This window comes from Betta splendens, chromosome 10, assembly GCF_900634795.4.
Source record: "Betta splendens chromosome 10, fBetSpl5.4, whole genome shotgun sequence".
NCBI classification, from domain to species: domain Eukaryota; kingdom Metazoa; phylum Chordata; class Actinopteri; order Anabantiformes; family Osphronemidae; genus Betta; species Betta splendens.
This window is the reverse complement of record NC_040890.2, coordinates 18,796,559-18,812,856: the sequence shown is the minus strand read 5'-3', so window position 1 is coordinate 18,812,856 and position 16,298 is coordinate 18,796,559. Positions and strand designations below refer to the sequence as shown.

At 42.8% G+C, this 16,298-nt stretch overlaps 3 protein-coding genes across 3 annotated transcripts in view; 2 read left to right on the top strand and 1 right to left on the bottom strand.

Annotated features, from left to right (window-relative positions):
- Positions 1 to 212: 212 nt before the first annotated feature.
- LOC114864659 (nuclear cap-binding protein subunit 1) lies at positions 213 to 6,332 on the bottom strand. Its single transcript, XM_029165579.3, has 23 exons — positions 6,149 to 6,332; positions 5,297 to 5,385; positions 4,872 to 4,972; positions 4,625 to 4,781; positions 4,437 to 4,544; positions 4,191 to 4,312; positions 3,948 to 4,017; positions 3,621 to 3,836; positions 3,425 to 3,522; positions 3,286 to 3,349; positions 3,092 to 3,202; positions 2,895 to 2,959; positions 2,758 to 2,820; positions 2,601 to 2,675; positions 2,381 to 2,484; positions 2,091 to 2,213; positions 1,889 to 1,991; positions 1,717 to 1,810; positions 1,521 to 1,624; positions 1,284 to 1,401; positions 1,062 to 1,202; positions 830 to 943; positions 213 to 737 (listed from the first exon to the last, which is right to left on the bottom strand). The coding sequence occupies exons 1-23, from the start codon at positions 6,180 to 6,182 to the stop codon at positions 624 to 626; spliced, it is 2,388 nt and encodes a 795-aa protein (XP_029021412.1). The 5' UTR covers positions 6,183 to 6,332; the 3' UTR covers positions 213 to 623.
- Positions 6,333 to 6,377: 45 nt separating this feature from the next.
- LOC114864667 (thiosulfate sulfurtransferase/rhodanese-like domain-containing protein 2) lies at positions 6,378 to 9,651 on the top strand. Its single transcript, XM_055512610.1, has 9 exons — positions 6,378 to 6,770; positions 6,937 to 7,211; positions 7,345 to 7,458; positions 7,748 to 7,862; positions 7,949 to 8,054; positions 8,173 to 8,288; positions 8,575 to 8,733; positions 8,905 to 9,043; positions 9,149 to 9,651. The coding sequence occupies exons 1-9, from the start codon at positions 6,633 to 6,635 to the stop codon at positions 9,361 to 9,363; spliced, it is 1,377 nt and encodes a 458-aa protein (XP_055368585.1). The 5' UTR covers positions 6,378 to 6,632; the 3' UTR covers positions 9,364 to 9,651.
- Positions 9,652 to 9,756: 105 nt separating this feature from the next.
- The window catches only part of sec24b (SEC24 homolog B, COPII coat complex component), a 13,205-nt gene continuing 6,663 nt past the window's right edge, over positions 9,757 to 16,298 (top strand). The window contains 11 exon segments of the mRNA XM_055512616.1: positions 9,757 to 10,036; positions 10,587 to 11,282; positions 11,369 to 11,530; positions 12,262 to 12,396; positions 13,342 to 13,425; positions 13,644 to 13,804; positions 13,896 to 14,080; positions 14,357 to 14,459; positions 15,680 to 15,806; positions 15,897 to 16,006; positions 16,278 to 16,290. Of these exon segments, the coding sequence (XP_055368591.1) occupies positions 9,943 to 10,036; positions 10,587 to 11,282; positions 11,369 to 11,530; positions 12,262 to 12,396; positions 13,342 to 13,425; positions 13,644 to 13,804; positions 13,896 to 14,080; positions 14,357 to 14,459; positions 15,680 to 15,806; positions 15,897 to 16,006; positions 16,278 to 16,290 (1,870 nt within the window). The 5' untranslated portion in view covers positions 9,757 to 9,942.

Below are 16,298 nucleotides of genomic sequence, written 5' to 3'. Positions count from 1 at the left end.
GTGTTTTCAGAAACAACAGATTGATTAAAAAGCTCCGATCAAAATAATTTCTGGATGAAGGGAATATTAAATATGCTTCATAGTTTGACCTTAATTTAATTTTCTGTTTTATCAGGAAAAGAAAACAATTGACTCAAATGTTTCAGTACAAATACACCATCCAAATAAAATGAACTAGAGATGAAGACAAATGAAACCAACTATCAAGCAAATAAAGATTCTGGAGTTTTAATCTTTTTCCAATTCACATAAAACAAATATAAAAAAGTAGAGCACTCTCTAGATTCATGGTCAGTAGGTCTGAACTTTCCGTTTCTATGATCATTGCTCTGGCACCGTCTGGACTCAGACAGTTCATACAGTTTTAAAAAGACCCTTTCAAAGGAATACAAGCAGGATTTAAAAACAAAAATCTAAAAGTAAACACAAAACAACAAAAAGTGACCTACAGCAAATTATTGACTCAAATTCCTGCTTTGAAAGGTTGTGGCTGCATATCTCTAACACTCTGAATGGCACCGAACATGAAACAAAGAGATTCTTGATGCAAGAGCTGGTACTTCCTCATGTGTAGCTTTAGCACAAGTGCTGTGTGAACACCTTTTATTCAGGTTGTGTGTGTCTCAGAGCTGCAGGGCACAGAACTGCTGGTAAACAGCCAAAATGTGGTGATCGAGCTCAGCCGTGAATAGCAGGTTCTCCAGGGTTCCCATGTATTGCTGGATGGTCACATGGTGCTGCAGAAGAAAGCGACAGAAGGTTGGTCGAAGGGAAATACATTGTCGAGTGTCATCACTGTGTGTGTGTGTGTGTGTGTGTGTGTGTTTACCATGAGGAAGATCTGCTGCAGCCGCTCGATGCAGTTCTTGTACCAGGGTGTGCTGATGTCGACGCTGCCAGTCTCACAACGAACCAGATGCTCCGTCAACAACATGATGAAACGCTGAGGGAGAAAGAACAAATTAACACTGTTGACCAGATTCCTTCAGCTGATCTGGGACAGAGATCTTTTTCCTATGGCAGCGAATTTGTTAAACTACAAAATAAAAGGGGTTGTGTACCTGGAAAATGACGAGGAACAAGTTCTTCTGTTCGCTCTGAGCCGACTCCACTTTCTCCTGTAGCCTCTCGATCTGCTCCTCCAGCTGACCCTCCTCGTCCTCGCTGTTCTTCTCCATGTCTTCATCTTCACCACTGTCTCTCTTTTAACGCACAGGCACAACATATACTCCGTCTTACCTCCTAGCTACTGGTTTAATAAAAATCACGAGTGAAAGAGTTACCCTTTTATGCTGCTGTTTTTCCAGCTTGTCCTTTGCCTCCTCCAGCTCCTTCTGGATCTTCTGGACATGTTTGTTCATCTTTCGGATGGTTGAGTGCAGGATCTCCCAGATGTAAAGTCTAGGATGAGAAAGAACACACTCTCTTTATCTTAAGACTATGGCGTACATCTTCAGTTTCTGGCATTATTGTGAAAAAATGGCCATAGTGAACCTTTTTTTCGCGAGCGGATCTCTCACCTTGTGAACTCGTGAGCCATGTCCTGAGAGAAAAGCCAGTTGGCCACAGCAGCACAGTCCACGATCTGGGTCCGAATCATTTTGTCCACCAACACAGCTGTCATCTATAAATAAATATAGCAAAGACACATTATATCAATTAGCAAATCCTGCTTGATGTGTGTTTTAATTTTTTATTATTTTGGTATGCTTGTACCTGCGGATGGTTCCGCCACGCTTCGTAAACCACTTTGAGAATGTGCAGCTTCCCCTCATCACTTTCAGTCAGGGTCTTCAGGATTTCATGAAACCTGAGTGAATTTTGACATGGCTCAAAGTCTGCACGTTATGTCAACTGCATTTCAGCTGGTTAGGCAGAAACAACTTACTTGCCAAGAGCACTGAAGGAGTGGCTGAAGGATTTGGCAGCAAGATGGAGAAGACTGTGCAGGAACACATCAATCTTCAGAGGGTTGAAGGCCTCGCCTTCATCTGGAGAAGAGGAAAAGGCATACATGTGAAATGTATGTTAAATATTTACTTGTGAAAATGACGTATGTAATGAATGAAATACAGGTGAAGCAAACTCACCATCATCATCGTCCTGGTTGGGGTTGGGTACTTCTTTGAGGATGGTCAGGATCTCCTCGTTGGACGCTCGGTTCTTGATGGCGTTTATAACAGTGATGGAGACTGGGTAGCCCGGTAGCGAGGCTGTGGAGTGGGAAAGAAGTTCGTTTGGTATTTACCTCTAAATCTTTCACTGAAAATCTGTAGAACCAGCTGACAGGGAAACTCTAATCATGAACTATTTACCACTGTTATCTTAAGTAAAAACATTGTGTTTGTGTCATGTGTAGGAGGATGTCAGGGTTTCTTACAAGCACTCTCATCTGCATATTTGTAAATGAAGATGGGTTCAGCAGGGATTAGGGCAGAGAAGGTAGAGGGCACGATGTCCACAATCCGCTGATGGTACGACAGTCTGTAGGGAAAAATGCAAACAATTAAAACCGGCCCTCACCTGACTCACAAAGCTGTATCACCATGCTTTACATGGGGTATCTATATAGTCTGGATTCGTAGAACATGCTTCAATACCTCATAGACTTCTCCAGAACTTCTTTGACAAACTTGGGTTTGGGTTTATCAAGATCCACAGTCAAGCAGTCGGACCTTTACAGAGATGATCAGTGTGAACTGTGCTGAACAGTCAGTTTCTGCACCAAGAGCCTCTGTCAAGTATACAAACACTTACCAGTCATCCCAGCTCCATCGGAACTGGAAGTTGCTCAAGTGATGAGAAAACCAGTTTATTAGTCTGCAATACAAAAAGCAGTGTTACACACGTGACGAAGACGACAGATGAGAAACAGTGAAATGCTGTGAGGTTACCTGTCTATACAGGCGGTGTTCATAGTGTCCAGCCTCATGTAAAGCATCTCTGTGGCTTGAGCCAACTAACAGTCAGTTAAGGAAAGGTTCTGTTTGAACTCTGTCAAGCTAGAATCAGCATAAATTCATTACATTGACTCCATTATCAGTCTCAGTAATATTCATACAAAGGATCTTAACCCAACAAAGGAGGATACAACTTGAGGCAGCGATCCTGGCTGCAGTTTGCAGAGTTCGATGAGCAGAGCAGTGTACATGACGTCAATCTGAGGAGGTGAGGGCAGCTGAAAAAGTTCTCCGAAGATCACCTGAAAATACGAACCTGAAGTTTAGTTTATCAGCAAAAGTTTAACATTTCTCTCCATTTATCAGAATGGAAACATAACTGTACCTCCACGATGTGGTAGTTGAGTGGAATCTTGTTTTTCCCTGGGTAGCTGAGTAACTGGGCAGCACTGAAAGGTAGAAAACACAAATGTAAGTTTGTAAACATTAGGATTCAGATGTGCCTTGTCAAGACGGCTACCTACCATGTTTTCCTCTCTTTCCAGTGAGTCTTGATGATACAGTGCAAGTTTTCTTCTATGACGAATCTCTCCACAGAATGGCTACCAGGCATAACAGGACCCTGAGGACAAAGCAGAGGAATATGAGAACTTAAAACAAGCTTTAAGGCCAGGATAAGTAAGTTGCATCAACAGCAAAAGCAAGTCAGCTGAGCTATACCTCTGGGGCATCAGTGTAGTCAAACATGCGGAACACGACCCGGGGCATGGGATACTGTGCGTCCGGCATGTGGCCTGGTGGAGTGAAGGGGGGAAGGTTGTGTTGCAGGGCCTCACAAAGAACACTGTCAAACGCGATGTATGGACGAAGGATGTGACGCTCTTGCCAGCGGTCTTTCTTTAGCTTCTGAATCTGGGCCCAAAGGCAGTCCAGGTACTGTAACGAAAGTTATAGAGAAACGTCTAGTACTGCATTCATGCCAAAAAACAAGCATGTAACTTCACAGTAAGCTTCTATGATGAAGCAGCAGTGTTGAGCGTCCTTCACCTCCTCTTGTGGATGAGGCTTCTCAGCTGTCCACACCTGCAGCATCGGGACGTGAGTCTTTACTCGCCTCCTGACAGAAAACAAGGAAAGAGTGAGAAGATGTAAGAATAAGTATAATAAGATGTGAGTACAAAAAGTAAAAAAAATTGCAAAAGAAACAGAAAAAGAAAAAAGAATAACTAACTGCAGATTACGAAAGAAAAATGGAGAGAGAAAAAAAATATAATAAATAAGACAACTTACTTGAGGTAGCCTTCAATCTGACTGAGGAGTCGGTCCATCTCAACATCCTTCTTCTCATAAAGCTCCTTACCGACCCATGGTAGACAGGACAGAACAACATACACGAACCAATCTGACCGAACCTTAGGAAAAATAAACCGCTCAAAATCAGATTTGGAGATCTTGGCTTTTTTATTGTACTGTTTCATCTCAGGCTTATTACATCTATCATTTGCTGTTGCTATGACAGCCCAACCCTCTGCCTACCTGTGGTACATCCTCCTCTTGAGTAACACTGACAAAGTTTTCAAACATGGCCACCATAGAAGGCGCAGCAATCACATGGCAGTTCACCAAATCTGACAGAAACCGCACCTACAAAACAAAGTCATTAAGACTAATATACACAATGGTTTTATGCTATATTTCGGCTGATAATTAAAACGTTAGCATACCAAATAAACAGCTTCATTGTACAAGTTGTTTTTTAAAGTTTCCTTTAGTTGTCTGATCATAGCCTCGACAAACTCGCCACCGAAGTTGTAGTTTCTAGCATTGAGGAGGCCGACCAGCGTAGTATACACAGTCAACTTCTCAGGCAGAAGACGAGCACTGGTAACGCAAGACAAACCAGTCAAAGACCACACACACTGGCTGGGCATTTCTATAGTTCAAAATAGTCTAGAGCTGGTGGGAACTTACACAGAACACAAAATGCGCAAGATTTTGCTCTTGTAGTTTGGAAGATCTGCCTCTAATACGCCTGCGAGGCCTTCCAAGTTGCTCTCCAGGGAAGAAGTACTCTGTAAGAAATGTGCCGTTACTGAATTGCAGAACTAACAAGAGGTTTTGTTGATTGCCTTTAGAGGCCGGAGGAGAATGTCATGAAAGTGCTGCTATGTTATCTGGTTGTCTTGGCCATTTGTGATAGGAAATTTTATAACTTTCTAATTCTTACTTAGAAAGAATTTTAGACTTTTAGACAAAACAAGAACATATACTTATATTTTTTCCAGCATTTATAGACCAAATAACAAAATAGCCACCATGATAATTGCTACTGAAAATTTGTAAAATAATGTTTCATGAATTGAGCAGGGACTCGAGTACATAGCTTCAAGTGTCACCTTTTCTCCCACACGACATATCAGTGACTCAAGGCGGTCTTCGATCTCAATGGGCTCTGATGTTCGCCTCCTCTTATGGGCCTGACCACCTGCAACGATGGGAATTTAAAAGGAAGCATTAGCTTCAGCTAGTATTTACATTTATGCGGACATGAAAAGTTGGCAACACACAGCAACTTTGGAGGAGTACACAATGAACAATTTGACAGGTCAATTTGAGGAGCGACGGTTAAAAATGAATATGAAAGAACATGAAAAATGCAGTTAAGAGTTTGCAGGTTTCATCTTAAAAAGGAACATTGTTAGTACACAAAACATGTATCATCGTGATTACTTTAAATGGCTTTGATGAAACATGGAATGTTTGAAGGGCAGCAGAGTCAAAGTGACGGACTGCCTTAAAATGACGAAGTCATGGACAGTGAGCCTTTCGTTTTAGGTTATTGATTTTTCTCTGTAAGGCAGAACCTTATATGCTTTTTATCAAAGGCTATAGTTAATATTCACGCATTTTATACAAACTGGACTACTTTTTCTACATAATTCAAAGTTCTTGGTTAACGCCCCCATGTTCTTTAGTAGCTGACTAACAGCAGCTAATGTTAACAGTAAACGCGCCCCAGGTAATTCATCTATAAGAACAATTTGTATCTTTGTTTATATTTAACATACTACAGTAAAATCAATAATTATACGTTATGTTGACTGTTTACGGCTTTTAGCCGCAAAGACGCTGTGTTACTTGGAATGCGTTACTGCACAAGCTGAACGATTCATAAACACGCTAACGTTAGCTAGCCAGCGCTCATTAGCCCGACGTCTGCGTTAGCTACACATGCAGCGTCCGCTTACCGTCGTTCTCGTCGCTGTGTCGTCTCCTGGACATGTTTCACGCCGCTTTTTACAAATATGTGATTACCTGGCGACAGGACGAGTAAGAAACGAAACTGTGCGTAGGCTGAACAAGCTTCTAGATCATTCAGCTTAGCCGCTGGTGCAGAAAAATAAAAGCGGTCTGATTCAAGTGAGGCACATCCGGGGCAGGAAGTGGTCAACCGGAAGGTGTCCCGTGTTTTTCCGTCCGATGTAGCGACTTACACGTTGGGTCATAGTTGCATGTCTAAAATATACTTTTAACTTATTTGACATTTAATGTTAGCCAGCCTTAGGTCAATATAACCAACATTATATTCCGAAGATCTGTCTGTCCTACTTATTCATACCACCAGGCGATCGTAATATTTTATTTGTTTATTTTTACAAATGCTGTATATTTGGCGAACGACTTACGAACCAACTAGCTAGAGCGATACTGTTTTAAAACTTGTGTGAAAGCATGGACTCGAACAACACACCTTGCTCTGAGTTCATGGACTTAGACCTCGACACATCAGCCTCTAACATTAATGGATCTAAACAGGAGAAGCAGCTTTCTGCTCCACAAAGAAGGTACTACAGCTTCTGCAGGAGAAAGGTCAGTGTCAGCAAAACCACTGAATGAGTTACATCAAATTCAAAGGTTTTTAGAATATATAAAATACTCTCATAACTCCTGCAAGCACCAATAAGAGAGAGAGTCAATAAAAACTGACACTTTAACTGACTTGTTCGTTTATAACACTTGTGGTTTATCTCCACAGTCATTTGCTGCCTTTGTGGCGTCCAAGGCGGATGGAGGCGAGTCTTGGTGCTGCTGTGGGGAAACCTTTAAGGAACACGCTGCCATCCACAAACATGTTGCCAAGACTCATGATTCTGAAGTAAAGCAGCTCACACAGGCAACATATAAACACCTGTTAAGCCAACTAGAAGAAGATCCTGAAGCACAGCAGCAGAATCAGCATGATGTCAAGCCAGTTGACATTTCTGCTTGGATACCAGATATCAGTCACATCTCAAAAGAGGAACTTCAGAGGTACTGCACAGATTCTATTTTTTATGTACTCGGTCCAGGTTTATTTATTTCTTCATATGTATTGGGTCTCTAGCTTTTAGATTAGCTTAGTGTTTATATGTTTTGTAAATTGTTGTTTTTCATCTGCTTTTAGTGGTTCAGGCACAGTTCTTCTCTATTATTGCTACTGTCTAGTGGAGGATCCGCACATAATCTGTGAATGGCAGAAAGCTTTGTGTGAGGCGCTCCACTTAACTGGCAAGGTGAGGTTATCACAATAATAAATACAGAATAAATAATAAATACAAAAAATTAATGTTTTTTTTAATGTGTGTGGTGTCCGAGGTTGTGGGTTCAATCACCTCAGAGAGGTGTTGCGTCAGAAAGGGCATCCAGTGTAAAAACTTGCCTAATGACTCATTCGATTCCTTTGCTGTGGCGAACCCTGAAGGGATGAAGCCACAAGCAGTGAAAGTTTTTTACTGTTTTTTTAATGTTTTTATAATTGTAAGAACAGCTGAGTTGTGGCTTTTTAAAATGTGCACTGTACAGGTGAGGGTGGCGACAGAAGGCATTAATGGAACAGTTGGTGGCTCAAATGTGGCCACCTCCCTTTACATCAATGCAATGTGTTCACATCCTGTCTTCAAGATGGACAGAGAGGATTTTAAGGTGAGAACAAACCTCTGTAATATATATATATGGTTCTGTGCATTACATGTAGTGTGTACATTAATTGTCCCTTTATGTTCATTCAGACAAGTGATGGTGGTGCAGAGTGTTTCACGGGCCTGAGGGTTGGAGTCTATAAGGAAATTGTTCCCATGGGAGTGAATCCTGATGTCATCTCCTACAAACTCGCAGGTACAGCTCTACGGTATTGCTGTAGTTGTGCAGTGGTGCATGTCTAATGATATGCTGTAACACTAACATCTGCATGTTGGTATAGTCATGCTCTGTCTAAATGTGTCTTGTCTCCCAGGAGTTCACTTAGAGCCTGACGAGTTTCATAAACAAGTGGAGGCTCTTTTGGCCAAAGGAGATCTGTGCAACGACACCGTCCTTCTGGACTGTCGTAACTTTTATGAAAGTAAAATTGTAAGTGCTTCAGCAATGTTCAGCAAAAACATTAGCTTGAATAGTTTCTATGGGCAAGGCTTTTTTCAAATTATGAATACCTATATCTTTGTAATGGCATAACACCTTTACATTGTTTTTTGTGTGAAGCCATAAAAAAGGGGGCAATGGAAGTAAGGGTTTAAAGAAGTTAATAGAAAAGGAAAATGTCCTAAAAAAGATTAAAAACCTCAGTTAAAACGGGAAATAAAAAGAAAACATTCTCACAGTTATCAAGATAATGTTTTTTTAATTTTTTTCCATACAGGGGCAGTTTACTCAGTGTCTGGCCCCAAACATTCGTAAGTTCAGTTACTTCCCAGACTATGTGGACCAAAACCTGGAACTGTTCAGAGAAAAGAAAGTCCTGATGTACTGCACAGGAGGGATCCGCTGTGAGCGCGGCTCCGCCTACCTCTGCTCCAAAGTCAGCACCTTTTATTCCTACTGCGTTTCATACTCTAAGTTAGTGAATGAGTTACAAGCATCTTCATCCTAGTCTTTGTGTGTCTTTGCATTATTAACAGAAATGTTTATTTTTCAGTAAACGGTAGTTTAGATTAACTCCTTTCCTTGTATCCCTGTGCTGTGATTGTAGAATGTTTGTAAAGAGGTTTACCAGCTGAAGGGTGGAATTCACAAGTACCTGGAGCGTTTCCCAGAGGGCTTCTATCGAGGAAAGCTTTTCGTCTTCGATGAGCGCTACACCATTTCTTCCAATCAAGATGTCATCTCAGGTTAGTGTTTTAAGTAAAGCTGTTAAAATGTTACGTTGTGTAAACACGCACTACAGCAATATTAACAGTTTGGGAATATATTATAAAGCCTGGTTGTGTTTTCAGACTGCAGGTACTGTGGCCTCCCCTGGGACCATTATGAGCTGTGCTCCACTCAGTTCTGTTGCCAGCTAGTTCTGTCCTGCCCCAGCTGCAGACAGAACGGACACACCGCCTGCTGCCCCACCTGCCAGACCAAAGGACAGACCTCCACCGATCCACGGCACAAGGAGGAGTGCGAGTGCACTGATGGACGTCCTAGAATCCCCCAGGATGTCTAATGACTTTGGGTTTAGGGTTGGACTTCAGCCACATGAAAACACAGGGATATTAGTTCAAATGTACAACTAAAAATAGTGGAAGACTTCTTTTAAAATGATTCATTTTAAATATATGGATGTGCAGTCTGAATGTTTGGCATCAAGGTTTATTATATGCATATTATAAAAAAAAGTGAGATAAAGACGTGTGTGTGCGCGCGCACGTGCGCGTGTCAGATTACAAATTGAATTGTATTTGTCTTAAATTGTAACTGTACTAAAATAGATATTAAAACAGATTTCACAGCAGTTTGCTCGTGTGTTCATTCAGTTTAGAGCAAATTCAGATTCAGAATAAGATCCAACGTTAACCCGCTTGTAGAACGTGGCCACCAGGGGGCGCAGACGAACCAGAGCGCGGAGTCCATTCAATCGTCCGCGTTCAGCCTCACTGGAGGCTTCATCTCTCAGCCGAGCGGACCTGGTCCGTCTGCCGGGTCTTCACTGGCCAGTAGCGCCTTTACTGCTTCTTCTGGGGGTGGCGGGTAACCCGGTTTTTGGGCCGTGACGCTCATGTGCGTTTGACGGGAGTGCCGAGCGATGTCTGCGCCGGGCTTCACGAACCTGAACAGCTCCATCGGCTACAGCCAGAACTCCACGCCGAACGGTGGAGCTGCGCCCCCGTATCAGAACGGTAAACCAGGCCGGGTCATGCGATTAGCGAGCCCGCTAGCGTTAGCGTGCTAGCACCCTGTGATGCGAGCCTGACTGTCAGCCGTTGAGTTGTCGTGTCTTTTATTTGAACAATTTATCTGAAATATTCACTTTAGTGGTAAAAATAAAAATAATATAAAATACGACAAAGTGTTATTTTAGAAATTCAGGGTTCCATCTTATCTTGTCATAGCTAACGCTAGCTAAGTCAAAGCTAAGCAGCCCACTTAACATCGCGGCTAACGGTGACTTCCAAGCTAACACAAAGTCAGAGCTAGCATAATAATACCTGCGCAGCATCACTGAACAATATCCGCTTTATATTTAAACTCTGTTAAACAACAAGTTAGTAAAGTGTGTAGTGAAATAGTGAGTTTTATTCGCTGTCGCTGTGTTGTCAGGGATGCTAACAGGGTATTAACCCTGTGTGCTCAGGTAACAGCTGGTGGTGAAGCCGGCTCTGTGACCTGTTTTATTTATGATTAAATCGGGGGCTGTGGATTAACGTAGCTTCGTGTCTATCTCCTCAGGTCCCGCGCAGACCTATTCATCCATTTATCCACCTGCGGGCTACCATGCAGCTCCACCACAGCCACAGGGCTACCCCACCATCCCTGCCCAGCCCCCTCCTGTTTCCAGCAAAGCACCCGCTGTGAACAGTTCCCACAGCGCTAACTACTACCAGAAAAACCACCACCATCATCATCATCAACAGCAGCATCAGCACATCCCTCAGCATCATGTAGCTCCCTCCCCATATAGTGCTACCCTAAGCTCTGCCCCTCCTTCTCAGCCATATGCCACCCATCCCTTGTCGGCACCCCCTCCGTCAAACACCCAGTACAGCCAACAGCCGTTTCAGCAGCAGCAGCAGCATCTGTCTTACGCTACTCCAGCATCCTACTATGGACAACAGTCCTACCACGCTCCTCCAGCCCATCCTCCCCAGCAGCAGCAACCCACATTAGTTCCTGCGCCCTCAAGTGGCCCAGGAGCTCCCATCTACCCCATTATCTCATACCCATCTGCACCAGGAAGCAGCCAGTATGGCACCCTTAGTTCCTCCCAGAGCACCTCATCGCCGGGACTCAAGCCCACCCAGATGGGTGTCCCCCTACACCAGTACAGCACCACTCGGTCGGTCTCCACCACAGAAGGGCAGCCTGGGTACAATGTGGCTCCTTCTAGTCAGATGGCACAGACAATGAATGGTCAAGGAAGCACAGGTGCATTTAAACATTCTTTTAAACTAAAAGTAGTTAATCTACTTCCTCTTACTATAATCTTATATATTTTTTCTTTTTCTCTGTAGCCCAGACCAATGTTCACCAACAGTATGACCAAAGCCACCAGCCTTCTGTGAACTACAACAGCTATGACAGAATCCCTCACACCAGTAGTGCTGCAGATGTAGACCAACCGCCTTCAGGATCCCCTTCCACTTCAGTCCATTCCTCACCAAGCCATCATCAAGGTAATAAGGACATTGACATTTTTAAAGCACTTACAGAAAACATTTTGTTTTTTGTTCATGTATATACTCTGAGCTTGGCCACTTGCTATTATGCTGGTAATATACAAAACAAATGTGAATCATAGCTGTTAGAATCGTTTAGTCAAAATGTAAGACTTAGTTGAAAATAGTCTTAGTGTGTTTAGTGTGTGTGCCTGTTTTTGGATGTGCAGTCTGACGTGCTGCTTTAAGGCTACAAGTGTCCACAAATGTCTACAGCTGCACTTTAAAAAAGGTTCCTCCCTTAAACGCTTAAACACACAAACACAAATTTATACAAATGTACACAGTTCAGGCTTCGGCTTAGCTTTTGCCAGTGAGCTGCTTGTTTATTTTACGTGACCTGTGAATATTTCCAATGTTCACCTTCCTCAACAAAGGCAGCAGATGCATTTAATCATAATTTGATGTGACAGCACCAACAGACTGATGCTTAGTGTAGCCTGACCTGGGGTTTAAGTTGTGGTAAATGCAGTGATCTTATTACTTCTCTGTTAACATTGACAGAAGTGCAAAACTCTTGTAAATCATTGTAGAGCTTTTCTTGTTATAACCTTATTCAGTTCAGTAACTGTTTTGTCAAAGTTGTTTGTGAAACCAAGCACATAACACATGAATGGGATTGGATTCGTCCTTCTCCTCCCAGTGTTGACGGTGTCTTCATGTACCTTTTTCTGACCCCCTTCCAACAGGCTTGCAGTATGGATACGCTGCTAATAGTGGAGCCAGCTCTGCCTCTGCCACCACCTCAGGCCCAACAGCAGCTCCCTCGTCATCCAGCTCTGAGGACGATGATGAGGAAGAGGAAGATGATGACGAAGAAGCAGGTCTGATTTTGGCTCTATTTTGCCCTTTCACACTCTTGCGCCTGTGGGAACCATTCCTGAAGAAAACTAGCCTGTTTTCTTTCCTTTTTATATTTGTTGGGTTTTTAACTTGTATGTTATTTCTGCCATGCCCTTGAACACTTTTATAAGCTTGTTGTGCACCTATTGGGTGTTCTGCTGATGACTTTCCCTCAGGAGCTGTGTCATCAGCTAGAGGTTAACAGGTTTTTAAATATAACCTCTCCCCTGCCAGCAGGTCCAGTCCCTGAGTGTGTTTGCTCACCTGCTCCCCAGGAGAGCTCCTGGGTGAAGACTTTGTCTGGAAAGCCAGTGCTCATTAACACATCTCATAATAAAGAGAAGCTCTTTTTAGTTGTCATCTTTCCCCTTGTGATTTTCCTAAAATCTCTTAGGTGTTGTTTCGGTTTTATAGGTTATAGCTGATTCCTGAATGTTGTGCTAATATTACAGATTGCTACAACTTTAGTGCAAAAACTTCATTTATGGGACTGACAATTCTAACACCAAGTATTAAAAGTTATACTGATCTAAAAAGAACATCGTAAAATGAACCAGGGAGGCGAAGGTAAAGGTGCCTGAGGGACCTTAAACCAGGAGGACTAAGACTTAGTTGTCCTGGTGCCCCCGTCTTTTCCACAGCCAATAATCCAGGCGTCTGCTGTTTAGATTTAGTGCAAGATAATTGGATTGTGTCCTGTCCGAGTTCTCTGCCAGACAATGTTGAGTCTTGGTTTGCAGTTGTTGATCTCTCCTGCTGACCCAAGTGGTTTCATTAAAAAATTCTGTTTGACCCATTTTATCACCCTGTTGGTTTACGTTTTCTGATTTGCCTTCTCTTTGTTGTACTTTGTTGTGCTTTGTATTTTGCTGCCACAGGTTTTGATTACTTAAGTTTTTTTTCTATTGTTCGTTTCTCTCTATCAGGTGGTGACACGTCATCGTCAACTACTGGCAGTGCCTCTCCAGTGCCCAACAGCTTTGATTCCCTTGAAGGCGGCAGCTATCCAGGTATCTGATGGTTGGAAATGCTGATAATAAGCTTTTTGTCAGTTTTCAAGGATTTATTAGGTCTTGTTACCTGGGATGGTGTGTGCAATGGGTGTAAACTACAGTCAGTTTAGTCTTTTAGATCTTAGAAACTCATTTATAAACATGTTTGATTTTGTTAATTTCTGTGGGTAATATCCAAGCTACACAACTGGTTTAAACTGAACCATCTTCCCCAGATTCCATGCCACCTTCCAGTGATATGAGCAGCCCGTCTCAGCCGTACGCTGGCTATGGGTACCCCAGCATGCAGCCAGGCTATCAGCACGGACCGGCCAAGGCAGACCTGTCTCCAGGTTGCAACCTGTACAGCCAGCCAAGCTACCAGCAGTACTCCCAGGTGAATTAAACAGCTGTGTTGCATCTGTTTTTTTACTTGAATTGTGCTTTAGTTATAAGCTCATCTCGTCTTGGTTTCCTTCTGTCTGCAGCCATTCCCGAACTTGTCCCAACTGTCTGCAGCCCTGGGGGGGCTGAGTGGGGTTCCAGAGTTAGAAGTGGAAGCTCTGAGGCCAGTTAACCTGCTGCAGGAGAGGAACCTGCTACCACCCAGGCCCCTGGAGGCCCCTGAGCCTAACCTCAGCCCTGAGCTGAAGAACGTCAACTGCAGTCCACAGTAAGTGAGATGTAGGGAACTTTAGTGATCTGTCACAGCTCGAAGTGAAGTTTGAGCTTCAAATGCAGTGTCTGGTTTCAGTTTTTGCCATAAAGTTGGATTCTTACCAAATTGGCCAGTGGGTAATTTATTACGATACAATTTTCAGTTTCTCTGCATGTAACTGGCCTCATTCGTAAATTTAACCTCACTGTTTCTCAAACTTGCTGTAATTGTCTCTCTTATGAACTTGTGGATGTGTTATCTTACCCTGTGTTTCTTTGGTGTGCTGATCAGGACGTTTAGGTGTACCCTCAGCAGCATTCCCCAGACCCAGGCTCTGCTCAACAAGGCTCGACTCCCGCTGGGGCTGCTCCTCCACCCTTTCAGAGACCTACAGGTAAGATTCAGATACAGGTCCAGGTTTGTAAGGACTGATACATAACAAAAGGCTGTGCAGAGTGTGAGAGAGAGGGAGGCCTTCCTTTATTTCTGGTTTAAAGTGCACATTTTAAGTCAAACTTTTTTTTTCTAGGATTTTATTTCCTAGCCAATCACTGAATACACTATAATAAGACTCTAGAAGGTTTCCATCACAATCACATCTCGTTTGAGTTTTGTATAATTACTCTATTACTCTTAAGATAATTTGCCTAACCAGACTCTGGGGGTGGAAGACAACAATATGCAAAGCATAGTAGTTGTTTGCAGCTGAAGTGACAGTAGGAGAAAAATGATAAGGTGGAAGGAAGGACGAGGAGCTTATTTACGGATGTGTTAAAATGTTAGAGGAAGTCGCTATACATACAGTAACAAGTTGATGCCAGCAACATGACTTATATTTGTAAAGTGATGCAGAAATCAGCTACGTCTGCTGCAATAGGCTGCTAAATGGAAAATGTGTCTAACAGCTGTGGGGCGTTTCCTGAATCTGCATTACTTTGACAGCACGTGCAGTGTTTGCAAAAAAATGTGCTTGCTATGTATGCGTTTCTTTTCTTTATATTGGCATCAGAACATCCTCACAAACGTACTGAGGAGTAAATGTAAGTTTTGCTAAATAGCTCTTTAATTATTCACTTCTTATTTTCATAGGAACAACAATAGAACAAACAGAGAAATGTATTGTCCGTCAGAAGATCACCATTGTCCAAGGCAGAACAACCGTCAGGCAGACAAAAGTCATAGACATGAGATTAATGTGTATTTCAAAATATATGTGTTTAATTTTTGGAGGGAGATAATTCATAATAGTAATCAAAAGCTGCCGAAGATTTACCCAGTTGCCTAAACAACAACTTTTTACAAACAACTCGAACAAAACTAGAAAAAAATCAGTTGTGGTGCACTAACTGACCGAAAATCAAAAAATCAAGAGGCTCCTCTGCAACAGCTGCAGATTTCCCCATGAATACATTTCCTGGAAATACAAGAGACAGAAAGAAAAGTGGGCCAAACAAAGCTCACAGTTATACAGACTGAGAAACCGAATCAAAGCTTCTTTTCAGTTGCCAGCTGACGCATGAATGGAGGAAGGTTTTCAAAAGGTCACTATTCAAAAAGAAAGTGTAAAATGAGCCTGAAGACAGATCCAGTAGATTCTGTTCTCTCTCTCTGCAGCAGCTTCCAGTGATCACGTCAAACACGATCGTGCGCTGCCGCTCCTGTCGCACCTACATCAATCCATTCGTCACCTTCCTGGACCAGCGCAGGTGGAAGTGCAACCTGTGTTACCGGGTCAACGATGGTAGGAGCCATGTTTTTAGCTGATGTGTGGGTCGAATCAGTCAATACCACTTGTATGCGGTGCATAGGTTTTTATTCACTTCTTATTCAGTTCCAGATGAGTTTATGTACAACCCAGTCACACGGTCGTACGGCGAGCCTCATAAAAGACCAGAGGTCCAAAACTCCACCGTGGAGTTCATTGCCTCCTCGGACTACATGGTGAGCTGTGGATCACGTCTTTATACCCCTGCTTGGTGTGTGCAGTCATCGATTTGTCCAGTATAGGGCAGTGTTGGCTTGGGTTTGCGTTCCCTGGTAAAGCTCAAACACAGACAGTTCTTATGACGTGACCCTTTGCTGATTTGTAAACAAATCTGAGCTCTTACAGATTGAACCTGTATTTGTATATGGTCCCTCTTTTATACAATTTATACAAACCCTTGTAATCTCCCAACAACCACTTGCCTTTTTTTCTTCCTCTTGTGTTCAGTTGCGGCCTCCACAACCTGCT